The 19,470-nt window shown below is 36.5% G+C and overlaps 2 protein-coding genes across 4 annotated transcripts in view; one reads left to right on the top strand and one right to left on the bottom strand.

Annotated features, from left to right (window-relative positions):
• The window catches only part of TIAM2 (TIAM Rac1 associated GEF 2), a 74,685-nt gene extending 63,532 nt beyond the window's left edge, over positions 1–11,153 (top strand). For all 3 annotated transcript variants that reach the window (XM_026705033.2, XM_087939188.1, XM_087939204.1), the window contains 8 exons: positions 510–689; positions 3,277–3,395; positions 4,003–4,111; positions 5,769–5,827; positions 6,211–6,310; positions 7,700–7,787; positions 8,231–8,385; positions 10,042–11,153. In XM_026705033.2, the coding sequence (XP_026560818.2) occupies positions 510–689; positions 3,277–3,395; positions 4,003–4,111; positions 5,769–5,827; positions 6,211–6,310; positions 7,700–7,787; positions 8,231–8,385; positions 10,042–10,682 (1,451 nt within the window). In that variant the 3' untranslated portion in view covers positions 10,683–11,153. The remainder of the gene's footprint in view (positions 1–509; positions 690–3,276; positions 3,396–4,002; positions 4,112–5,768; positions 5,828–6,210; positions 6,311–7,699; positions 7,788–8,230; positions 8,386–10,041) is intronic.
• The window catches only part of TFB1M (transcription factor B1, mitochondrial), a 28,983-nt gene continuing 20,602 nt past the window's right edge, over positions 11,090–19,470 (bottom strand). Inside the window, exons 6-7 of the mRNA XM_026705037.2 lie at positions 13,317–13,444; positions 11,090–11,652 (exon numbers count right to left, since the gene is read on the bottom strand). Coding sequence (XP_026560822.1) covers positions 11,406–11,652; positions 13,317–13,444 — 375 coding nt within the window. The 3' untranslated portion in view covers positions 11,090–11,405. The remainder of the gene's footprint in view (positions 11,653–13,316; positions 13,445–19,470) is intronic.

Genomic DNA, 19,470 nt, shown 5'->3' with positions numbered 1-19,470 from the left:
CCTTTATTTATTAAAGTCTCTTTTAATATAAAAAGTCACAGGGAGTGAGGAGCTTGGAGAATTAAAAAAAAAAAGTCTGTTGGCACAGTGGTATCTTCAAATATTATATTGCATACTTCAGAACTAAATGTTCTTTAAACTGCCAGAAATGAGATCTTGGCAATATATAAAAAAATTGTAGTGATAATTAAACCATCAGACCCAAGAGAGTTTTTGATTAATCCTGTTCATTTGAGGAAGCTACTGTGACATCGTTAATATTTTTCAGTGCCAGATTAACATTATTTGTCTTGTTACTTTGGTTGGATAGTTTGTCTTAATTTAAATAGTCTGCTGTATTTTTGTTTTGTTTTATTGGATTTTAGGATTATATTAATATCCTTGATCTTTGTCAATTGCCCTGATATTTTTGAATAAAGAGCAGTTAGGCTTTTAACTATTGCAATGTAGTTGAATATTATTTATAATATCAACTATAACTGCTTTGTTCCATTTTTTTTTTCCTTTAGCCAAAACTGATAATACTTTCAAGGCTTTTCTGGATGCACGCAATCCAACGAAACAGCATTCTTCCACCTTGGAGTCTTTTCTTATCAAACCTGTGCAGAGAGTGCTGAAATACCCTTTGCTTTTGAAAGAACTGGTGTCTCTGACTGATGTAGAAAGCGAGGAGCATTACCACCTCACAGGTACTTCCCAAAAACTTTATAAACAGTTTTGGTTTATATTTGAATTAGTATTTGAAAACGGACACATGGATTTAGCACTGAGCTGTCTAAAGGAGAATTTATTATGCGGTTTTCTCAATCTCTGTATTTGAGCTTCACACGAAGAGCCTTGTGCATTGGGTTGCTTTAGACCAGCGGTCACCAACCAGTGGGCCGCGGCCCAGTGATGGGCCGTAAGAAAATTTTAGTGGGCTGCAGAGAAATATCACCCCCAGAGCAGCCCCACAAAGCAATTAAACCAGGCTGTGCAGAAAGACAAGGTTGTGCTGCCCACATGGCCCGCGGGAACCATCCCCGCCCACTCACTCCTTACCCGGTAAACTTGCCTGCTAAATTGCTGTTTTTCCGACCATCATCTGTTCTGCTGTGCCGGGAAATTTAGATTAACTAGGAAGCAGGAAATGATTGGATTTCTTGCTTTCTAGCTAGTCTTTAGATTTTCAGCTCAGCACAGCCAAACCTCCATTAGAACTGAAGGTTTGCTTGCAAGCAAATTCAATGCAGACTCACGGCAAGCAAATTTGAGAGACTGAGCTAGCTGATGGCAGAAAGATAGATCACTGAATGATTCTGTGAGCAACTCAATCTGCCTGCTTTGCCTGATTTTGGGTAAAAGTTACTCTTTTTTAAAAATAAAAAATTGAGTATTTACATGCATGGTGTGTTGTGAGTTAATTTTGTAAGTTTGCTTGCAAGCAAATTTTATGTGACAGACTGAGCTAGCCAATGGCAGATAGATGGATCTGAATGAATCTGTTATTCTGTGAGCAACTCAATCTGCCTGCTTTGCCTGATTTTGGGTAAAAGTTGCTCTTTTTATAAAAAATTCAATATTTATATAAATATTTATTTACATACAAGCCATGCCGAGCCAGTCACATGACCAAGCCACACCCACAAATTAGGCCATACCCACAGAACCGGTTAGTGGTCCCTGGGATCTAAAATTATGAGTTTGGTGGTCCCTGAGGTCCAAAAGATTGGCGACCCCTGCTTTAGACGAATAGCAGCTTGTTGCATTATCCAGGTGCTTAATTAAGATTTGAGCCAGATTCAAACTATAACTTATCAATGGAATTATTTTACTGAACAGTTCAAAAGGGTAGTCACTGTTTTATTTTTAAAAAGGCTACTGTCAAATCTCTTTACAGCCATTCTGTCAAAGGGGAGATTAGATTTTTCCCAGTCAAGGCAATTTAACAATGACTTATTGTGACACCATATGTAGATCACACAGCACAATAAGCAGTGATGTGGGGCGCCTTTTTGGTTCTGCTTAATGCAATAAATGAGATCATTATGGTTGTGAAGCTGGTTTTTACCTGCTATTATAGCGAAATTAAACCAAATATGGGTTTGGGTTAGGGTAAGCTTGTCGGTGGTTAGGTAGGTAAGTGAGAAATTCTTGAGTAAGTTTGCTCAGAGAAATCACGGGAAAATGAATTAAAAGTTTCAGCCCATTTTGTTCCTGTTTAAGAATGGAAGGGATGAACTTTGCACAACAGTGATTGCCATAATCTGGGGATACTCTGACAGCTCAGATTGTGGCCTGGGAAATTATAGCCTTTCATTGTATGCTGTCTCTTCTAATTATGATTTATGATTATGACTCACGATGATTGGTGAACCCAATCAGAGTGAATGAACTTTCCCATGATTTGTGAAATACTGGGGTAGATTTGGCTGTTCTGGGTGTTTTTGATTTTTTTTGCTAAATACCCAGGTTTTAATTAGATGCCCTGATACCATATTATTAGTTTCATCGTTAACTAGACCTCGGAGATAAAGGTTATGGGGCCCAAACCTTCTACTAGGACTTAAACTTATATATATGATTTTATGCAGCGAATTAGCTTTAGAAGCTATTTGGGATATGGTACTAAGCCATTTTTCGGAAGGGATATACAGAGGCTGTAGAATAGAATATACAGCCCACTTCCCCTTAAGGTTTCAGAGCAGAGATATTCAGATGTTATAGTATGTCATGTGCCTGTGCATGGGACTGCCTTTTATATGACTTCCACCACGATCACTTTTGCAGGGAGATGGATGGGTAGATAGAATTCCGAATTCCTGTTTTTGCAGTGTATATCCTATGTGCTCTGAAACATTAAGGGAAGCTGATAGCTTCTGTATATCCCTTCCATCAGAGTGTTGATTGGAAGGACCTGTATCTCCTAATGCTCTGTATATAATCATCCAAGGGTGAGGGTGAATCAGTTCAGTTCTTACTAGATGTTGAGGGGAGTACAAGTAGCAGGTTTGACCTAAATAGAATAAGGTCTGGCTATTTATGTCCAACAAGTCCCAATAAATATAATCGAATGAGGTGGTGCCTCCTGGTGGTCAAAGTAATCAAAAACACCACACAGGATTTTACATAAAAATAGAAATTTCTCTTTCTGCCAAGAAGGGTGAAATCATATAAAACCCCATACATGAGGGCAGGACATAATGTAATATCTGTATCTCATTGACCTGAGACCTTATGGCTGGTAATTTAGATGTAACTACCTGCTAAATCACAGTCTTGCCTTCAAAACTGCAGAAGCACTGAAGGCAATGGAAAAGGTGGCCAGTCACATCAATGAAATGCAAAAGATTTACGAGGATTACGGTGCAGTGTTTGACCAACTAGTTGCAGACCAAAGTGGAACTGAGAAAGAGGTAAGGAAGCATGAATTCTGTTTTTAAGGTTTATTCACAAATCAGTCAAACATTGGCCTTATTTCTGGCAGGACAATCAAATCAAACATGGATTTAGACAGATATTAGAATCTCCCCCCCCGCCCCCATTTGGATTGGGAAGTTCAAAACAATTTCCTGAAAGGAAGGCAATAAGCAGACATTTGTTATTCTGTCAAGAAAATCGTCTGGATTGTTGTTATCTTCTCTGTCATGTAATCTATTTTACACAGTACCATTAAAATATACAAACGAGTCACATCCTAGCTTTTAACTGATGTTTATGAGGTACAGATCACCCATCACCACCCATCACCATGTTCTGAAGGCAAATTTTTTTAAACTACAGTCCTGCCTTTGCGTATATCCTCTTAGTAGTAAATCTCACCGCACTCAATAAGATTTCAGGTTGCTGCAGTAACTGGAGTCCAAGACATGTTAAAAAGAATGCCTCTGACATTTTTTGAAACCATTGGAATGGTAAATTTACATTTTTTTCCTAAAACCAGTGGGTATTTTGCAGTGAACTTTTGGTGTAATGTTGATTGTCCTCTATTGAGGAAATTGTTCAACCTTCCTTCTTTTTTAGGTCACAGAACTTTCCATGGGAGAACTTCTTTTGCACTCTACTGTTTCATGGCTGAATCCATTCGTTTTGTTGGGCAAAACAAGAAAAGAGTTGGAACTCACAGTGTTTGGTGAGTGATCAATATCAATTTTATTAAAACCCCTTCCCTCCCCGCCAAAATTGGAAAGTTAAGCTGTTTTAGGATAGACTTAACACAGCCAGTCACTAATCTGTTCAGAGTCGCATTGGTGATTTTGAGAATTCTCATCCCACCAGAAAATTAAAGCATTGCCATTTGGGGAATACTAGACCTGCTCCAGTGCCTGCTGTCTAGTATCCCATAAGATCTTGCTTTAGGGAAGGATTCATACCATTAACTTTTTCCCATTGGCCAGAAAGACAGAAGTAGACCTAGTTTAATTAACATAGCAGTCGGGATTTGGAAGGTGGGCTGAGTGCCTTTAGACTTTGAAGATTAATTCAGTAATGAAAGGGGTTCATTTTCGGCTGCTGCATTTCTAAGATTAGATATGCAAAATCGATTAATTGCTGGGTTTAGGTATTCCAACTGTAGGGCTACCTGAATTGACGTAATTAATTCTGTCTGTGATAGGGGCTGCTTGGAGTCAAAGCTGTGGTCAGTTATTTTTTTGATGTTCTCGAAATGTTATTCTTTGAGCAACCCAGCTAAGCATTTCAAGAAACAAAGCTATGTAGATGTTACTTATAAAATATAAGGATAAGCAAGCAGATCTATTCACTCCCAGGAATTTTACTGTCTTTCATGTACTTCTGTGTGTCAAAAATCTATTTTAGGAATGTTATTAGATCTCCTACAGCAGAGTTGTAGGGCAGGAGGTCTTCCTCTCTTGTTCCATTTTATGTCTAAGGGAGGACTAGAATTTGTGGTCTCCTTCCATCTAGTCCTGTAACTGAACTCTCATACTAAACTAGCACTCGATACTTTAGTCCTTCCGTGGCTTTTCAACACAGCCAGACCCTTTCAGTATGGTATTTCTCAATATTTCCTTGGCCCACTTCAGACCAATGCTTCATAGCAACAGTGGGAAACAACTGACACTTTTGCTGAGTGAAAAAGTCCTTCTCGTTAACGGATCTTTGCATTTCTCCTCTTGTCACTTATTCAGCAGCACTTGGTGATGTTGCACTGTGATGGCAACACATAAGACTATAGTATTTGGAAGGTACCAAAGATGGATGCTTTTAGCAATTTCATGTGGAAAGCAAATTCCAAACATTAAAATGAATGTCATGTAGCTTTTCTTAGCAGCTGTTAAGCCTCCTGTTGGTCTTCTGCAATTGAATGTTACTTACTGTATGTAATATAGTATATATTTAATATATATTAAATATAGTTGTTGTAACATGGCAGAATTATTGATGTATTTTAACAAGCAAGCATGTTTGTAGGGTATCTCATTTTGTTTTTAGTATTACAGGAAAAAACTCTGATGTTTCTTATACATGCATATTTCTTACTGTTGAACCTGATTTTAATATTTTATTTTAATCTATTCTGCATTTGCATAATCCTATTCATAGTTTGTGTCCTATTTTGACATGGAGCTTGAAGTGTGTGTGATAATATTATTAGGAAATTACTGGCAGGTTCAGGAATTTAGTCCAAGACCTTGACCAAACAGTGAAATACTCCTCCGTGGCATTTCTAATGCACATTGTCAGTTCCTGATGAATTTTAAAAAGTAACTTAGCATGTACTGAAAAGTATGGCAGTATACCAATAAAAGTTATCTTCTCTTTCTTAGTTTTCAAACGGGCAGTCATCTTGGTGTATAAAGAGAACTGCAAATTAAAAAAGAAATTGGTAAGTATTTTGAGAACTAATAAATCATGAGTGATCTATATAAGTATATAGTTGGAATTTACAGTTATTGAATAAAAAGAGCATATATTTTAGGGATAATACTCTAGACATCAATTATCAGAAGAAATAAAATCATGTATGTATCTTTAAAAGCCTTAGATGTTTAGATTTAAAATGATTATCCTAGCTGAACATGAAAGTTTGCAAAAGCACACATAAGCTTTGTTCTTAGTAATTAAGTAGCATAAATCAGGCAAGTGCCCTCTCTAATATTATCACATTTAAAAAAAAACAGAAGTGAAGATCAATATTCTTAGATTGAACAACAAGGAGTTTCTGGCATAATATTTTTAATTGTCCTCTCTTTTTGTCCTTTTAAAAAGGCAGGTAATGTCCGTAATAATCAGAATGATCTGGATTTGTTTAAATTTCGTTGGCTGATTCCTTTATCTGCTCTTCAGGTTCGACTGGGTAATACAGCAGGTGACTTGATTTTACTAAACATACTATTTTTAAATAGTCTCTATTTTTAACATTTTGAAAGTTTGTCAACCATGAATATATTGTGTTAAAGTTTTCATTGCTTCTTTCATAAATAAATATTGCACTGATGAAAAAAGTTCAGTGTATCAAGCAGGCTATTCACCACAACATTGGAATAGATTTAAATGCCACAGAATTTATAGAAAGAATTCACTCTAGTTAATTTTAAAGCACTTTTAGTACTTTCATACATTAGGCAGTAAGCCTATTCTTACTTCCTCTGCTGATCTAAAAGCTTTTTCCATTGTAAGGTACTTTTGGTCCGTGATGAAATACTTCTGACAAATGGAACAGAAAAGGCAATCTTTGCTGATTGCCCCTCTTTCCTGCTCATTTCCCATGCCCATGCTACTTTTTGCAGGGTTGGATGGTTTTTGGAAACACCAAAAAAGGCAGCAGTGGGAGGCTGCAGAGGGAAAAAGGAAGGGATTGCTGAGAGCCACTGCATCCTAATTTTATATTAGTTTGAATGTGAATCCTGTGAGTAGAATTCGACTCAAGAAAGTCTTATCAACAACAACAACAAAAGAATCTCAGAGTTCCCAAAAGGAGACAGGGAGAAGAAAGGATGGCTTTATTTTATAGGATTTTTTTTTAAACCAATTAACAACAATCCTTGTTTTTTTCTGATCAATCACTAAATGTGTTTGTGTGAATCTCCAAAGAACTCCCCTAAAACAATGTCAAAACAATGCTTTGAATTATGAATTGTTTCTAGTAACAAATAATATAGGTAGTACGGTTGAAATGCTAAAGCATGTATAAAGTATTTTTCATTCTTGCCTTTGATCAATTATAAATTAATCACAGAATAAATTGTAAATACAAAATACAGTGCTTTACTGCAGGTATGCACAGAGGTTTTATACTTCTAAATTTAAGAAAAATTAACCTTAAGAAGAATTCGCAATTTAAGAATGACCAGGTAACTAGCAATCCTCAAAATTTCTGGCTGCTCCAGCAGCCTTCTGGTTACGTGATCGTGATCCGGGTGCTTGGCAATTTTGAGGACTAGTTGCAAGGCCCTTCATTCAATGCCCCCTTAACTCTGAATGGTTGCTGAACAAATGGATGTAACGCAGGATTACTTGTACTGAGCAGAAAAGCCAAATCCCAGTTTCATTCACGCTTTGAATTTGGGAAGACGATATTTATTAAAAAAAAATCCAATACCTTCAGCAAAATCCTTATTGCAAGAAAAAAAAAACAATTGACATGATCTCTTGGATGAACTTGAAGCCCTAATTATATTCTCATATATGAAATTCTTTGGCTAGAAAGTTGTAGGTATCATTAAATGTTTGTAAGAAAGTGTCTTTCTTCCCACAGGAACAGAAAACAGCAGTATTTGGGAACTGATTCATACAAAGTCAGAATTAGAAGGAAGACCTGAAACAACCTTCCAGTTGTGCAGCAGGTAGAAGCACAACTTGATTCCTAGTTTCTAAGTGGATTGTTTCTACTTTCTTCTTTTTAAACAATATAATAAATTAATATTAATAAATTAACCTCCATAAATAGTATACTATTTATTTATTCATTCACGTAAGAGTCCCATATACATCTATCCTGTTTGGTCAAAGTCGGATGAAAGATTCTTATGATGCTATTCAGAGAATTCTCAAAAGTGAACCAAAAGAGAAGTGCTAATTTGGGGGATATGCCAAAGACTAACCTGGGCCATATGCCTAATTTTGTTACCTAGAATAGAAATGTTGCTTTGGGCAACAAAGGAATCATTATATACAAAGAGAATCAGGCCTTGATATCTAATATTATCAGTAACTTAATGTTTTGAATTTTTTTAAAAAAACTATTTTTTCATTGACTTAATTACTGTTTTTTTCTCCACAACTACAGTGACTGTGAAAGCAAGACCAACATAGTCAAAGTGATTCGTTCAATTCTAAGAGAAAACTTCAGACGTCAAATAAAATGCAACTCGCCCTTTGAGAAATCATATAAAAATCGCCTCATACCACATAAGAATCGAATCCCAGTTTCAGCAAAATTGGGTAAGGAAATATTTTAATATGTCAACATTTTTGTGTATTATTCTGTGGCAAGATTAATCAACAGGAGAGCTTAGTTACATTCCACTGAAAGTGTTGGAGAAGCAAAACAAGATAATCCATCCCACAGAATGCCTACCAAAATACTTATTTAGAATTCTGTGGGGTGATACTTTTTCCCTTGCCATGCTTACTGTGGCAACTGTTATGGGAAATAGGCCATAGTGTTCCAAATGTGCCTACGGGTTCAAATTAATTAACAGGAAACAATTTTTAACCTAATATAATAAAGAAATAATGTGTATTTTCCATCTTGAAATAATTTAAGGAAGACATATTTACAAGCCAGCTGAAATCTTTAGATTACATTAGTTGAGCTTGATCCAGTTATGCTAGGTCAATACTCCTTTATAACTGCTCTATCTACAACAATGGGAAGATATCAACACATTTATATAGACAATCCTTGTTTACCAAGCGCTTGTGCAGCAACCATTTAAAATTAAGGTGCTTGAGAAACACTTATGCCGTTTTCAGAATTGTGGCAATTGCCACATCCCTGAGGTCCCGTGACTAATTGCAGTTTGAGTGCCTGGCAATCAACATGCATTTACAACAGTTGCAGCTTACCATGATTGCGTGATCACTGTTTGTGACCTTCCTATCCAAATTCTGACGGCAAAGTCAGTGGGGAAGCCCCTTGGAAGTAGCAAGTCAGTCATGTGATAATATTGTGCTTAATGATCCACTATGATTCGCTTGATGACCACAGCCAGAACTTATACTGTAAGCCTGTGCAGTTATGTAAAATTTCACTTTACTTGCATTGCTTAGCAATCGAATTGCTGGTCCAATTGTGTGTTCTGTGAGAACTTCCTATAATGGGACAAATATTCTCGCTGAAAAGGTTAAAAATTCAAAGTAAAGGATTTTGTGGTTTTAAAAATCATTTAAAATTATTCCATTACCTGTTTTCTTTGACTATGTAGTGCCTGGCTCAAATTTCTCCTTTAGCAACTGTACAACAATGACTAGGAAACTTCAGGTGATTTCGGGAGTTCCATTAACCTTCATGCTCTTCTTCAAAGACCAGAATTATTTTCAGTGACAGTAAGCCCTTTTGAGATGACAAAAACATGGTTTCCCATGGATGCTTTCCAGGCTATACCTCTCACCTCGCTTGACTTGATTTTTCTTCTATCATTTTAATTGAAAGGCAATCGATGGAAGGCTTGTGTCATGCTACAAAGTAAAATGCTTCCCTAGGACCCTTCTTTAGAGTCTGCAATAACAATGATGCTAGAAAGTTTTAATCTAGAACTTATTCTGGAAAAGAGTTCATCCAACTAGAAAAAGCCAAGACTAAGCTGGTGAAAAGCATCATAGGGGGCCTAGGAGGATGGAGGAGCAGCCGTATTTGTTCTCACAAAATATGCAAATATCAGTACGCAATCATGTTTTCCTTATGTCAAACATGCTAGTATTAAAAGATTGCCTGCCCTCTTGTGTCCAGATTCTCACTGTTTATTTTCTGAAGTATCTCTCTCTCTCTGTCTCTCTCTCTCTTCTATAGCACTTAATTGCATCAGTCATAATGTTTAAATGGGTTACCAGTTTGTTCCATACAGAAACTTGATGGGTGTATTTTTACATTGGCAGCTTCTTCCAGATCACTGAAATTACTGAAGAATTCTCCCAGTAATGAATGGAACAGCAGCACAAGAAAAGGAAATGAACCGGATTCTGATGAATGCAGTTTGAGCAGCAGTACACCAAGTAGCAGCTGCCAAACTACTGACAGTATCCTGGAATCTAAAAACTCCTCTCCCATGAAGAGTTTGCAGAGCTGTGCATCTGATTTGTCAAATAGTCCTGTAAAGGAATCTGATATTCTAAGTGATGAGGAAGATAATTTCCAGCAACTTCTGAAAAAAGGCAATCCCACGAAAGACATAGAAATCCAGTTCCAGCAGTTGCAGATTTCTGAGATTCAGAACGGTGATGTGGAGATGGGGTATCCTCCTGAGATAGAGAACGGAGGCGGGCAGAGAGCAGAAGAACAGCCTAAACTAGTCCGCGCTCACTTTTGCCCTATTAAACGAAAAGTGAACAGCACAAGACATGCCAAAGGAACCTTGCGGGCAATGCAAGAACAGCATCTGTCGCTTGACAATCAGCCTGATTCCCCGGGTTTTGACCTGAATTCAATTTTAGAAAGAGAATTCAGTGTGCAAAGTTTGACATCAGTGGTTAATGAGGATTGCTTTTATGAAGCAGGAGAGAGACATGGAAAATCCTAGCTATTTTGATTTGCATCTTGATAAAACTACTTACTCTTAGTTTAATGCACTACTGGGGTTTCCCACAAAAGTAGTTGTAAAGGCTTAAGTTATTTTAATTTATTCCAAAAGAAAAAAGTTTACCTTGAATTTGCAAGTTCTGTAAATTAATCTCTTCCGCTTTCAGTAATAGGTAACATTTAAACATTTTTGAAAACATGGGAAGGCAAGATGTTCATTTTTTGACCTGAGTCCAATTACTTTTCATTGAGCATTTAAGAGCATGTTAGTTTTTGCTTTATTTAAAGTCAAATTATTTCAGTACAGAGTAAAAAAAGTCCTCTGTACATTGTACTAAAATGTAAATGGTTGTTTATATTTGATTTTTATATATGTTTATATATGTTTGTACATATAAAAAGCTTGTACTGTAATCTTATGGTATTTTTATTTTCTCTATAAGCTTGTACAGTAAAATGTTAATTGAAATAGGTAGATTTGTGAGTGTTTTATTCTTGGGGGGAGGGTGTGGGTTACTTTTCAGTTATTTTACATTTCGTCTTGGGACCTGATTGCACTTAGAAGATAAGCAAAGTAGTATGACTTGAGTTTTAAGAAAAACGATCCTTATTCTCATTTATAATTTTCATGTACAATTTTGGTTTAAAACCAAAGAAGATATACAAAGTCAAATTTATTTCAGTCCAATCCAAAAACCCGTTAAGACTTTGTGGTTGCTTAATTCTAGGAAAGAAAATAGTAATCTTTGTCAGTCCATTTGAATTTGGATTCCTTTTTCTTCCATTTCAGTTCCTCTCTGTAGTTATATGCAAAAAGATCTGGATCTTCATCACACATTTTCCTGTAGACATTACAAAGGTTTTTAAACTGAAATAAGGACAGCTGAGTTGGATATAGAGTTGGGTCAACATCTGCCTCCATGAGCAGATGTTTAGTTTTTTCAAGGCGGTCAGCTTCTGGAAATAAAATCCTGAAAGAAAACAATATTGGTAATCAACAAGGAACACCCGTTGATGGAGGAACACCTTCAGATTTCTCAATTCAAATAATATATTCCACAGCCACACTATGATTCATGGGCCTCTACAGAAGAGGTGATATTGGGGAAAATGATAAAAGGAGCACTGCAACATAAGCTGTATCCCATTTGCATGTGTATTGTGATCTCATCTACATGAAGGGTGAAGTTGCACTGCAGTGCTTTGTCATTCTGCTAAAACAGTTGGATTCTGGGAATGCTTTTGCTATCACTAATAGCAAGAATAACATTAATGCAGTGGTACTCTGAAGATGAGCACATGGCATGCCTTTCACGAGGTTACTGCAAAAGGATGAAAATAACAGGTACCCTCATGCGCCAACTGTTGCACAACTAAGGTAGAGAAATAAGTGATGTCTTCAGAGGCAGATGCCACCAGCAATCTGCTCTGCCCTGCCTTTTATCAAATTTATCATTTTTTAAATCAAATTTCTAGGTTAGATTGCCTAAACATTAGAATTTGAATATAGACCTTTTAACATTCATATTCCACTGTTTTTTTTTAACTAGGCAAAGTGTTAATACATATTGTAAATCCATGTATAATATGCCATAGGTTAAATAATAAATATCAAATTTCTGATTCAACAAAAAACAGATTCCTTCCTGACTGTAAGGAACTAAGAAGCAACTATTTCAGAGAAGGAAACCTATTTATGTCACAAACCTCATTCAGTTGTATCATAACATTGTTCTCTTGTCTCCAGCAAGGCAGTTTTTTTTTACTTTGTGTTTAAAAGGGTTTGCTGGGGATTGTCCCTAACCTCTCAATATATACGGAAAAGGCAACACTTCATATCACATTTTATGCACCAGCATGTTGTTTCAACTTGGCCCTCGGTGAAAAGGAACTAAGGCAATATAAATAATACCTTGGAATTTTTCTTGTAATGTCTTCCATTCTATGACTAGGTACAAAGCAGACAGTAACATTTAGATTTAATTTAGTCATGTTTGCATTGCCTCAATATTTTCCAGCATGTTTTCAAGTGTCAGAACACAGCAGGTAATTCCTCACTATCTGCATTCAGTCAATATACAGGTAGTCCTCGACTTATGATCACAGTTGAATCCAAAATTGGTATTGCTAAGCTAGATAGCTATAGTTTTGCTCCTTTTTGAGATCTTCCTTTCCATAGCTGTTAAGTGAATCACTGCAGTTGTTAACCTCATAACACAGATGTTTAAGTGAATCTGGCTTCCTCACTGACTTTACTTGTCAGAAGGTTGCAAAAGATAAGCCCAGGACACTATAACCATCATAAATACAGGCCAATTACCAAGTGTCTGAATTTTGATCATGTGTCCATCGGGATGCTACGACGGCCATAAGTTGAAGTACTGTCATAAATCACTTTTTTCAGTGTCATTGTAACTTTGAACAAACACATTGTTAGTCAAGGGCTACCTCTACTATAAAAATCCACCTGAGCAGGTAAATATATTACCACTGTGTTCAAGGCTTAGAGCTATGAAGAGAAATAAAAAACAGTGCAATACAATTGAGAAAATTCCTTGAAGGAATCATATGCAAGTGTGCAGCCTACCCCTGCAATTCTTGAAAACAAATCTTTATACGTCACTCATTTTCTTACCTTGCACCATGATGACAATGTTTTCTTCTGAACTGGAAAATACTTTGAACAACTTTTTCCACCATCTTAAATGGCTGTTTTATTTTGGGTTCCACTAGTGGTGTAAAATGGACAAGTGTCACGTCTACCTGAGATTAATATATATTAAAATTATTATACTTATAGCAGTAAGGAGATATATTTTATTATAAATTTATATACATAAATGTCATTTAAAGGAGTAATTGCAATTCTGTTGACCAATAAATTGGGTTTCAAGTTCACAATGTGGACCTCCTGCTGTTTCATAACAAAAAATAAAACAATGCTTTCAGGAAAATGGGAACAGATCAGTAAGAGAAACAGACATTATAAAAATACTATTAAAATGAATTAATTTTGCTGTCAATTTTTCTAAATTACAATTTCGGGATCTGTGATTCAAAAGTCCAACTAGACTTATACTTTTTTCAGTGTCATTGTATCATTGTATATTTTTCAGTGTCATCAACTAGACTTATATAATTTGATGTATCCCTTTGCTGCTGTCATCTAATGTTTATAGATTTTTTTGCCTAGATCATGTAGCAATTCTACAGTAAACTCTTGTAGAATAGAAGAATTTCTCTATTATGAGAAAACAGAATCCTGTTTCTCATTCAATTTTCTTCTTTTTTTAAAAAATATATATTTTATTGATTTTACAGTTAAAACAAACTAACAAAAACATGAGAATGTTTTTCGTTGTTTTCTATTTTTTTCTTTCTTTCTTCTTCCTTTCTTCTTTTTCTCTCTTTCATTTATGTATGTGTTGGTTTGTTTTCTCATTCAATTTTCTTCTGCATGATCAAAAATGGTCCTCAAAATTCAGCACAAAGCAGCAACATTCTGAGTAGAATTATGAATTAGTGACTTTCCCCCCAGATCATCATACTGCACATTTACATGAAAATAAAAATAGGCTGAAATACATATGGCATCCTCAAAGAAGACCTGCATTTTTTGAAATCCTCTGGTAATCCAAAACACATCTTACTGTTTACTCCATTACAGAGTCTTGAGTTCTTAGAACACTCAGAAAGCTGCAATATTACTATGGAAACCAATATAGGAAATTACTGCTCACTTGTAATTGGTTGCTTTGAAATTACTGACATTATATCCTATTTTTTAGTCATGCATATAACAAGTTCCATTTCAACACACTGATTTTTAATAATCACAGTAGCTTTGCCATTTAATTTTGCTAATAGTTTTAGCAGAGAATGTTTACTGCAAACACAAAATCAGGTTCACTTAACTGAGAAAAAAAATCTTGTACCTTCTGTCAAACTGTTTTAAAAATTAATGCCAATAAAATCCTGAATTTTGTTAGGTTCTGTAATATGCATGTAAAATAAATAAATAAGTCTGAATTTTGCAATGTGTTACAAAAAAAAATAACCTTAAGAAGTTAGAAGGGACTTTCAAAGAAGAAATGGCAATCTGAAGATAGGTCCGTTAAAAGGAATCAGTCACGGCAGATGACCACAGCAGAATGAAGAGTAGGCTCTCTGTAATTCCTCTCCAGATAAGGAGAGGACATGACATTGCTCACAAGTCCAGACAGCTGCTCCTTGCAAGAAGATTGCAAGATAGTGGTTTCCAGTGGACTTAGAGCTCTGGGAGGGAGGAATAGCCATCTTTTTGCTCAAACCACGGTGCCTTAGAATGGACACTGAGGTCACATACCAATCACTTTTGGAAATCGACCGTTAACTGCTTTTCAGCTCTTGGGAACCCTTGGATCCAAAAGTTTGACAGCAGTAGTGAATTTCCTTCAATTGCTAGTTAGAAGTTGTTTTAAATACAAATTTAAGTGCTTAAAAAATATTTTGGAATGAACAGCGGAACTTATGAAGGAAGCGTAATATTCAAACTTGTAGGCAGTTATTTACAGAAAATTATCCAAGTTGCACTGAGTTATCTGCAAAAACAAAACAAAAAAACGAGAAAAACTATGTGTCTATATATATAATGTATGCACATTGCTTTCTAGATAAATGTTCTTTTTATGTAAAAAACAGAAAAAATATGATAGTTCTATAGCATTAACCATTTCAAATTCAAATTCAGTGTTTCCCAAGTCCTATGCTCCTACAGACCCACTACCAGCTTTGTTACTTCATTTTACATCCATTCTGCCCACTTTTTACATGAAGCTGATCTCTTCTACATTGTTGTAATCTTCATCCTTAAATAAATATTTAATCTCATTGTATGAGGTGCAATGACAATAAACTAAACTAAGAATCTGTACGATGGATCCAACCTTTTCCAAGTAGAAACCCATTTAAACAGTTGGACCCTAACCCTGAAGAATCTGTACTTCCCAGAGATGTTCTAGAAGGTCCCATGGTTCTAAACCAGTGGTCGCCAACCTGTGGCCCGGGGACCACTGGTGGTTTGTGAGAAAATTTTGGTGGTCCACAGAAAAACGTCCCCCCCCAAGGCACCTCCCCCAAAGCTATTAATCCAGGCTGCACCGCCCACATGGCCCACCCACCTAATAGCCCCCACTCTTCAGCTAAGTGCAAACCTTACCTTGAGTAGAACTACACGAGCTGGAACTGAAAGGTAAGATCAATGGCAGGGGAGGGAAATCCACCCCGGGGTGGCTTGCTGACGTTGGTGGGAAAGTCCGTCCCATATTCCAGAGTTGCAGTAGTCACAGGCCTGGCCCTTTGGTCATCCCGGAGCAGCTCCTCCAGTCCATGGCAGGCCGGTGCACCCAGCTGGAGGAGCAGCTGTTCCGCGACGACCAAAGGGCCAGTCCTGCAGCTCTGGAATATGGGACCGACTTTTCCCAACAACGTCAGCAAGCCATCATCAGTCAAAATTCATATTAGTGGCCTACAGGATTTAAAATTATGAATTTGGTGGTTCCTGAGATCCAAAAGGTTGGCGACCCCTGTTCTAACCCATATTTCGGAGGTGCAGCATAGTATTAAAAAAAAAAGGAGGGGGGGCTGTATCACTTCCTCTTTGGGTTTGCTACTAGAAGCCATCACTGGCTTCTGCTCCTCAGATTCCCGATGGTTTGGTAAATTTAATACCTTCCTGTGGCAGGATTTGTTTCTTTCATAATAATACACAGAGAAAGAAGAATATAAGTCAATTATTGAAGCCACTACACTCTTATCTTTAGCTTTAAGCACTGTTTAAACTTAGATTAGTTCCTAGTTTCATTATATATTAAAGTTTAATGAAGTTAAACAGAAACTGAAACCTTTTTCATCTTTAAGTCTGGTTTTGGGTTAAATATTATGGTTATTACAGCTGGCAGAAGATGAATTTACAATTTACCATAGGAATATAGAACCCAAGAGCTCTCTCTCCAGGGTGATTGTCTTATGAATAAAATAGGATTTTTTGCATCAAGTAGAGATTTTAATTTGCCAGTTTTAATCCTCTGCATATTGTTACTTGGTGTTGGCTTGAATTTTGTTATTAACTTTTAGGTAACAGTCTCATATTTTTCAGATATCTACCTCTGAAATCAGAGACAATAAAAAAAATGTGCTGTATAGCTTTTCCTCTCACCTTTTTCCAGGGTCATTGTGGAACTGGGAAATTCTGACATTCACAATTCCTCTTCAGAGACATGGTGAATGGCAAAGGGGATCAGAGATAGAAGAACAAGCCATCTCAATACTGTTAACACAAAACACTTAAGTCCTAGGAATATTTATTCAAAGTTAACTTACCTAATGTATCAGGGAGGAAGGCTGATCTGATTAAAGTGAAGATGGTTTTACAGATCTGTGTTATAGCCCACTGGGGAAACTTAATCGTTTTCCCCAGAAGCTGTAAGTTCTCTTGATTATGGCAAACAATTTTGAATCAACATGGAAAAGAACATTCTTGTAATTACTGGTTCTTGAAAGAAGTTATTTTGATCACGGGGAACGACTGAGGGATAACTGCTCTCAATCTGCAAGCAGTAGACTTGGAAGATCAATTGGATCAATCTATCCTGCTCAGGAATGTATTTTTGAATAGTCAAGCATCTTTCTTTAGAGGACAAGATATTTAAATAATTATGTTCAACTGTACTAACTTTAGCATGTTTTAATGTCCTTCCAGCAGCTAAGACTGTGCCCTTATGATGAAAGACTCAATGAATCTAGAGTCCATGTTTGTTTACTGCACCTTTTATAAGGATTCAAGGGCCCTTTTATAACTCCCTATTTGATGAAATACCCAGGCAATTTTGACATGGCTATTCCTGACATCTTTGACATTGAATATCAATGTTGAATGCGACAAAACTTTGTTATACTGCCTGAATATAATTTTACTAGCCCGATATCCATGCTTCGCTACCAAACTATGTGATCGGGCTTAGTTTTGTGGGAGGAAAATAAGGGGGGGGGAATGCTGCCTCTGCCTACCAGCATCCATCGGTATTCATCTGGCTAGCATCCTGTCAGTGTGTGACAGCATTGAGGGCTGTTTGAAAACTGAAACAGTATTTGCTATGTGAGCAAGGAGACAGCAAAGAGCCTGGGCGTGGCTTAGCTCAAGTACTAAAGCTGCTTGGTGCTATGAAACTGAAACTCCTCTCCTCTGCTTGTGTTTTGGATTTGGAACAGATTTCTTTTCAGGTGGGGAGGGGGAGTAGAACTCCTTAGCATCAGAACGGGTTAATAATAATATACGAAATACTAATGATCTGATGGTCATTTGTCATTTTGAAAAATCATTTCTCAGTGAGCATCTAGAAGCCATACATGCCAAATTTCAAATTTGTAGGCTTTACGGTTCTGGAGATTTTGTGATGATGTGTGAGTGGTATTTCACTTTTATATATATAGATTACAATTAGGAACTGTCTCATTTAGCAATCATTCAGTTACAATGGTGATGGCAAAAGAAGGTGTGACCAATCCTCCTGTTTAAAACCTTCGTAGACCTGATACAGTTGCAATTTCACTTAGCAACCACTTTGATTAATGACCAAGCTGCCAGTGCTAATTGAAGAAGTTAAATAAGATCTATGCTGGCTATAAACCTGATTATATTTCAATCACTTCAGGGATGGAGGTATAGTTTTACCTTTGTATTTTGTTTGAAGTAGAAATTGTTTAATTTGTGACCTTAATTAAAAAAACATAACACAAAATACTTCAATTCTATGAAATTATATTCTTAAAAAAAAATTTTTTAAACCCCAAGTACAAGTTAAGTCTTATCCAGCTCAATTAGATCTGCTTCCGGACAATTTTCTTAGGATTGCCAACTTACCAATCATATCAAACCTCTGAGCTGTATCAATGCAAAGATGGGATGAGTTGTTCCTCAAGGATGAGCTTCTCCTTATTTTTTGCTTAGAGAAGGACAGGAATTCATCCTTAAGAGTTACTCTGAGCTTGAAAGTTCTGCCAAGCAGTTAATATATTATGGCTTCTGTTACACAGTACTAAACCTGCCCCAAGATCTACCCCAAGACAGGCACCAATGTCCACAACTATTTGGCTCATTCAGAATTTGAAGGCAATCAGGCTAATAGGAACTGTAGAAATCACTCATAGTAGTTTTTAAAATCAAATCCTGAATCCCCTTGCTTGAAGATTAATGAAACCACCATTACCACTATATTGCTGTCAATGCTCACTTGTTCCCATGGAAATAATCACATGCCCACCAGATGTTTGAAACAAATAGCAGCCTCCTCAATCCTGGTCTTTTTAGTGGGGCTTGTAAGCCAAAACACCTGGAGAGCACCCAATTTACTGTCTCACTGGATCACAAATCAGTGATTTCCCTTTTCCAGACAGAAAAGTCCAGACAATAAGGGAAGCGCCTATTTATCATATTGCATAATCAGCAGGCTTCTCTTGACATTTCTTTGCTTTAGAGCTTTTTCTTGTTGACTTGTCAAAACCTTTACAGCTATGCTCTGTATTTATCATATAAGCTGCAAGCATTGCTTTTTCCCATTTAACCTTTAGAGTAAGGCAAATAATTACGGTACTATACAGAAACAAATTGAAAAGATTGCAGGCTGCAAGCAGGTTTGTGAAACTCAGACACATATATATGTACGTATGTACGTACCTATGTATGTTACTGTATGTATATTTCTCACAATGATTACTTAGAGGAATGTTTATCTTGCTGTGTAACTCTGGGG

This window comes from Pseudonaja textilis, chromosome 1, assembly GCF_049901715.1.
Source record: "Pseudonaja textilis isolate UNSWEBS1 chromosome 1, rPseTex1.2, whole genome shotgun sequence".
NCBI classification, from domain to species: Eukaryota; Metazoa; Chordata; class Lepidosauria; order Squamata; family Elapidae; genus Pseudonaja; species Pseudonaja textilis.
Note: the sequence above shows the minus strand (reverse complement) of the source record. Positions and strands in the feature narration are given on the sequence as shown.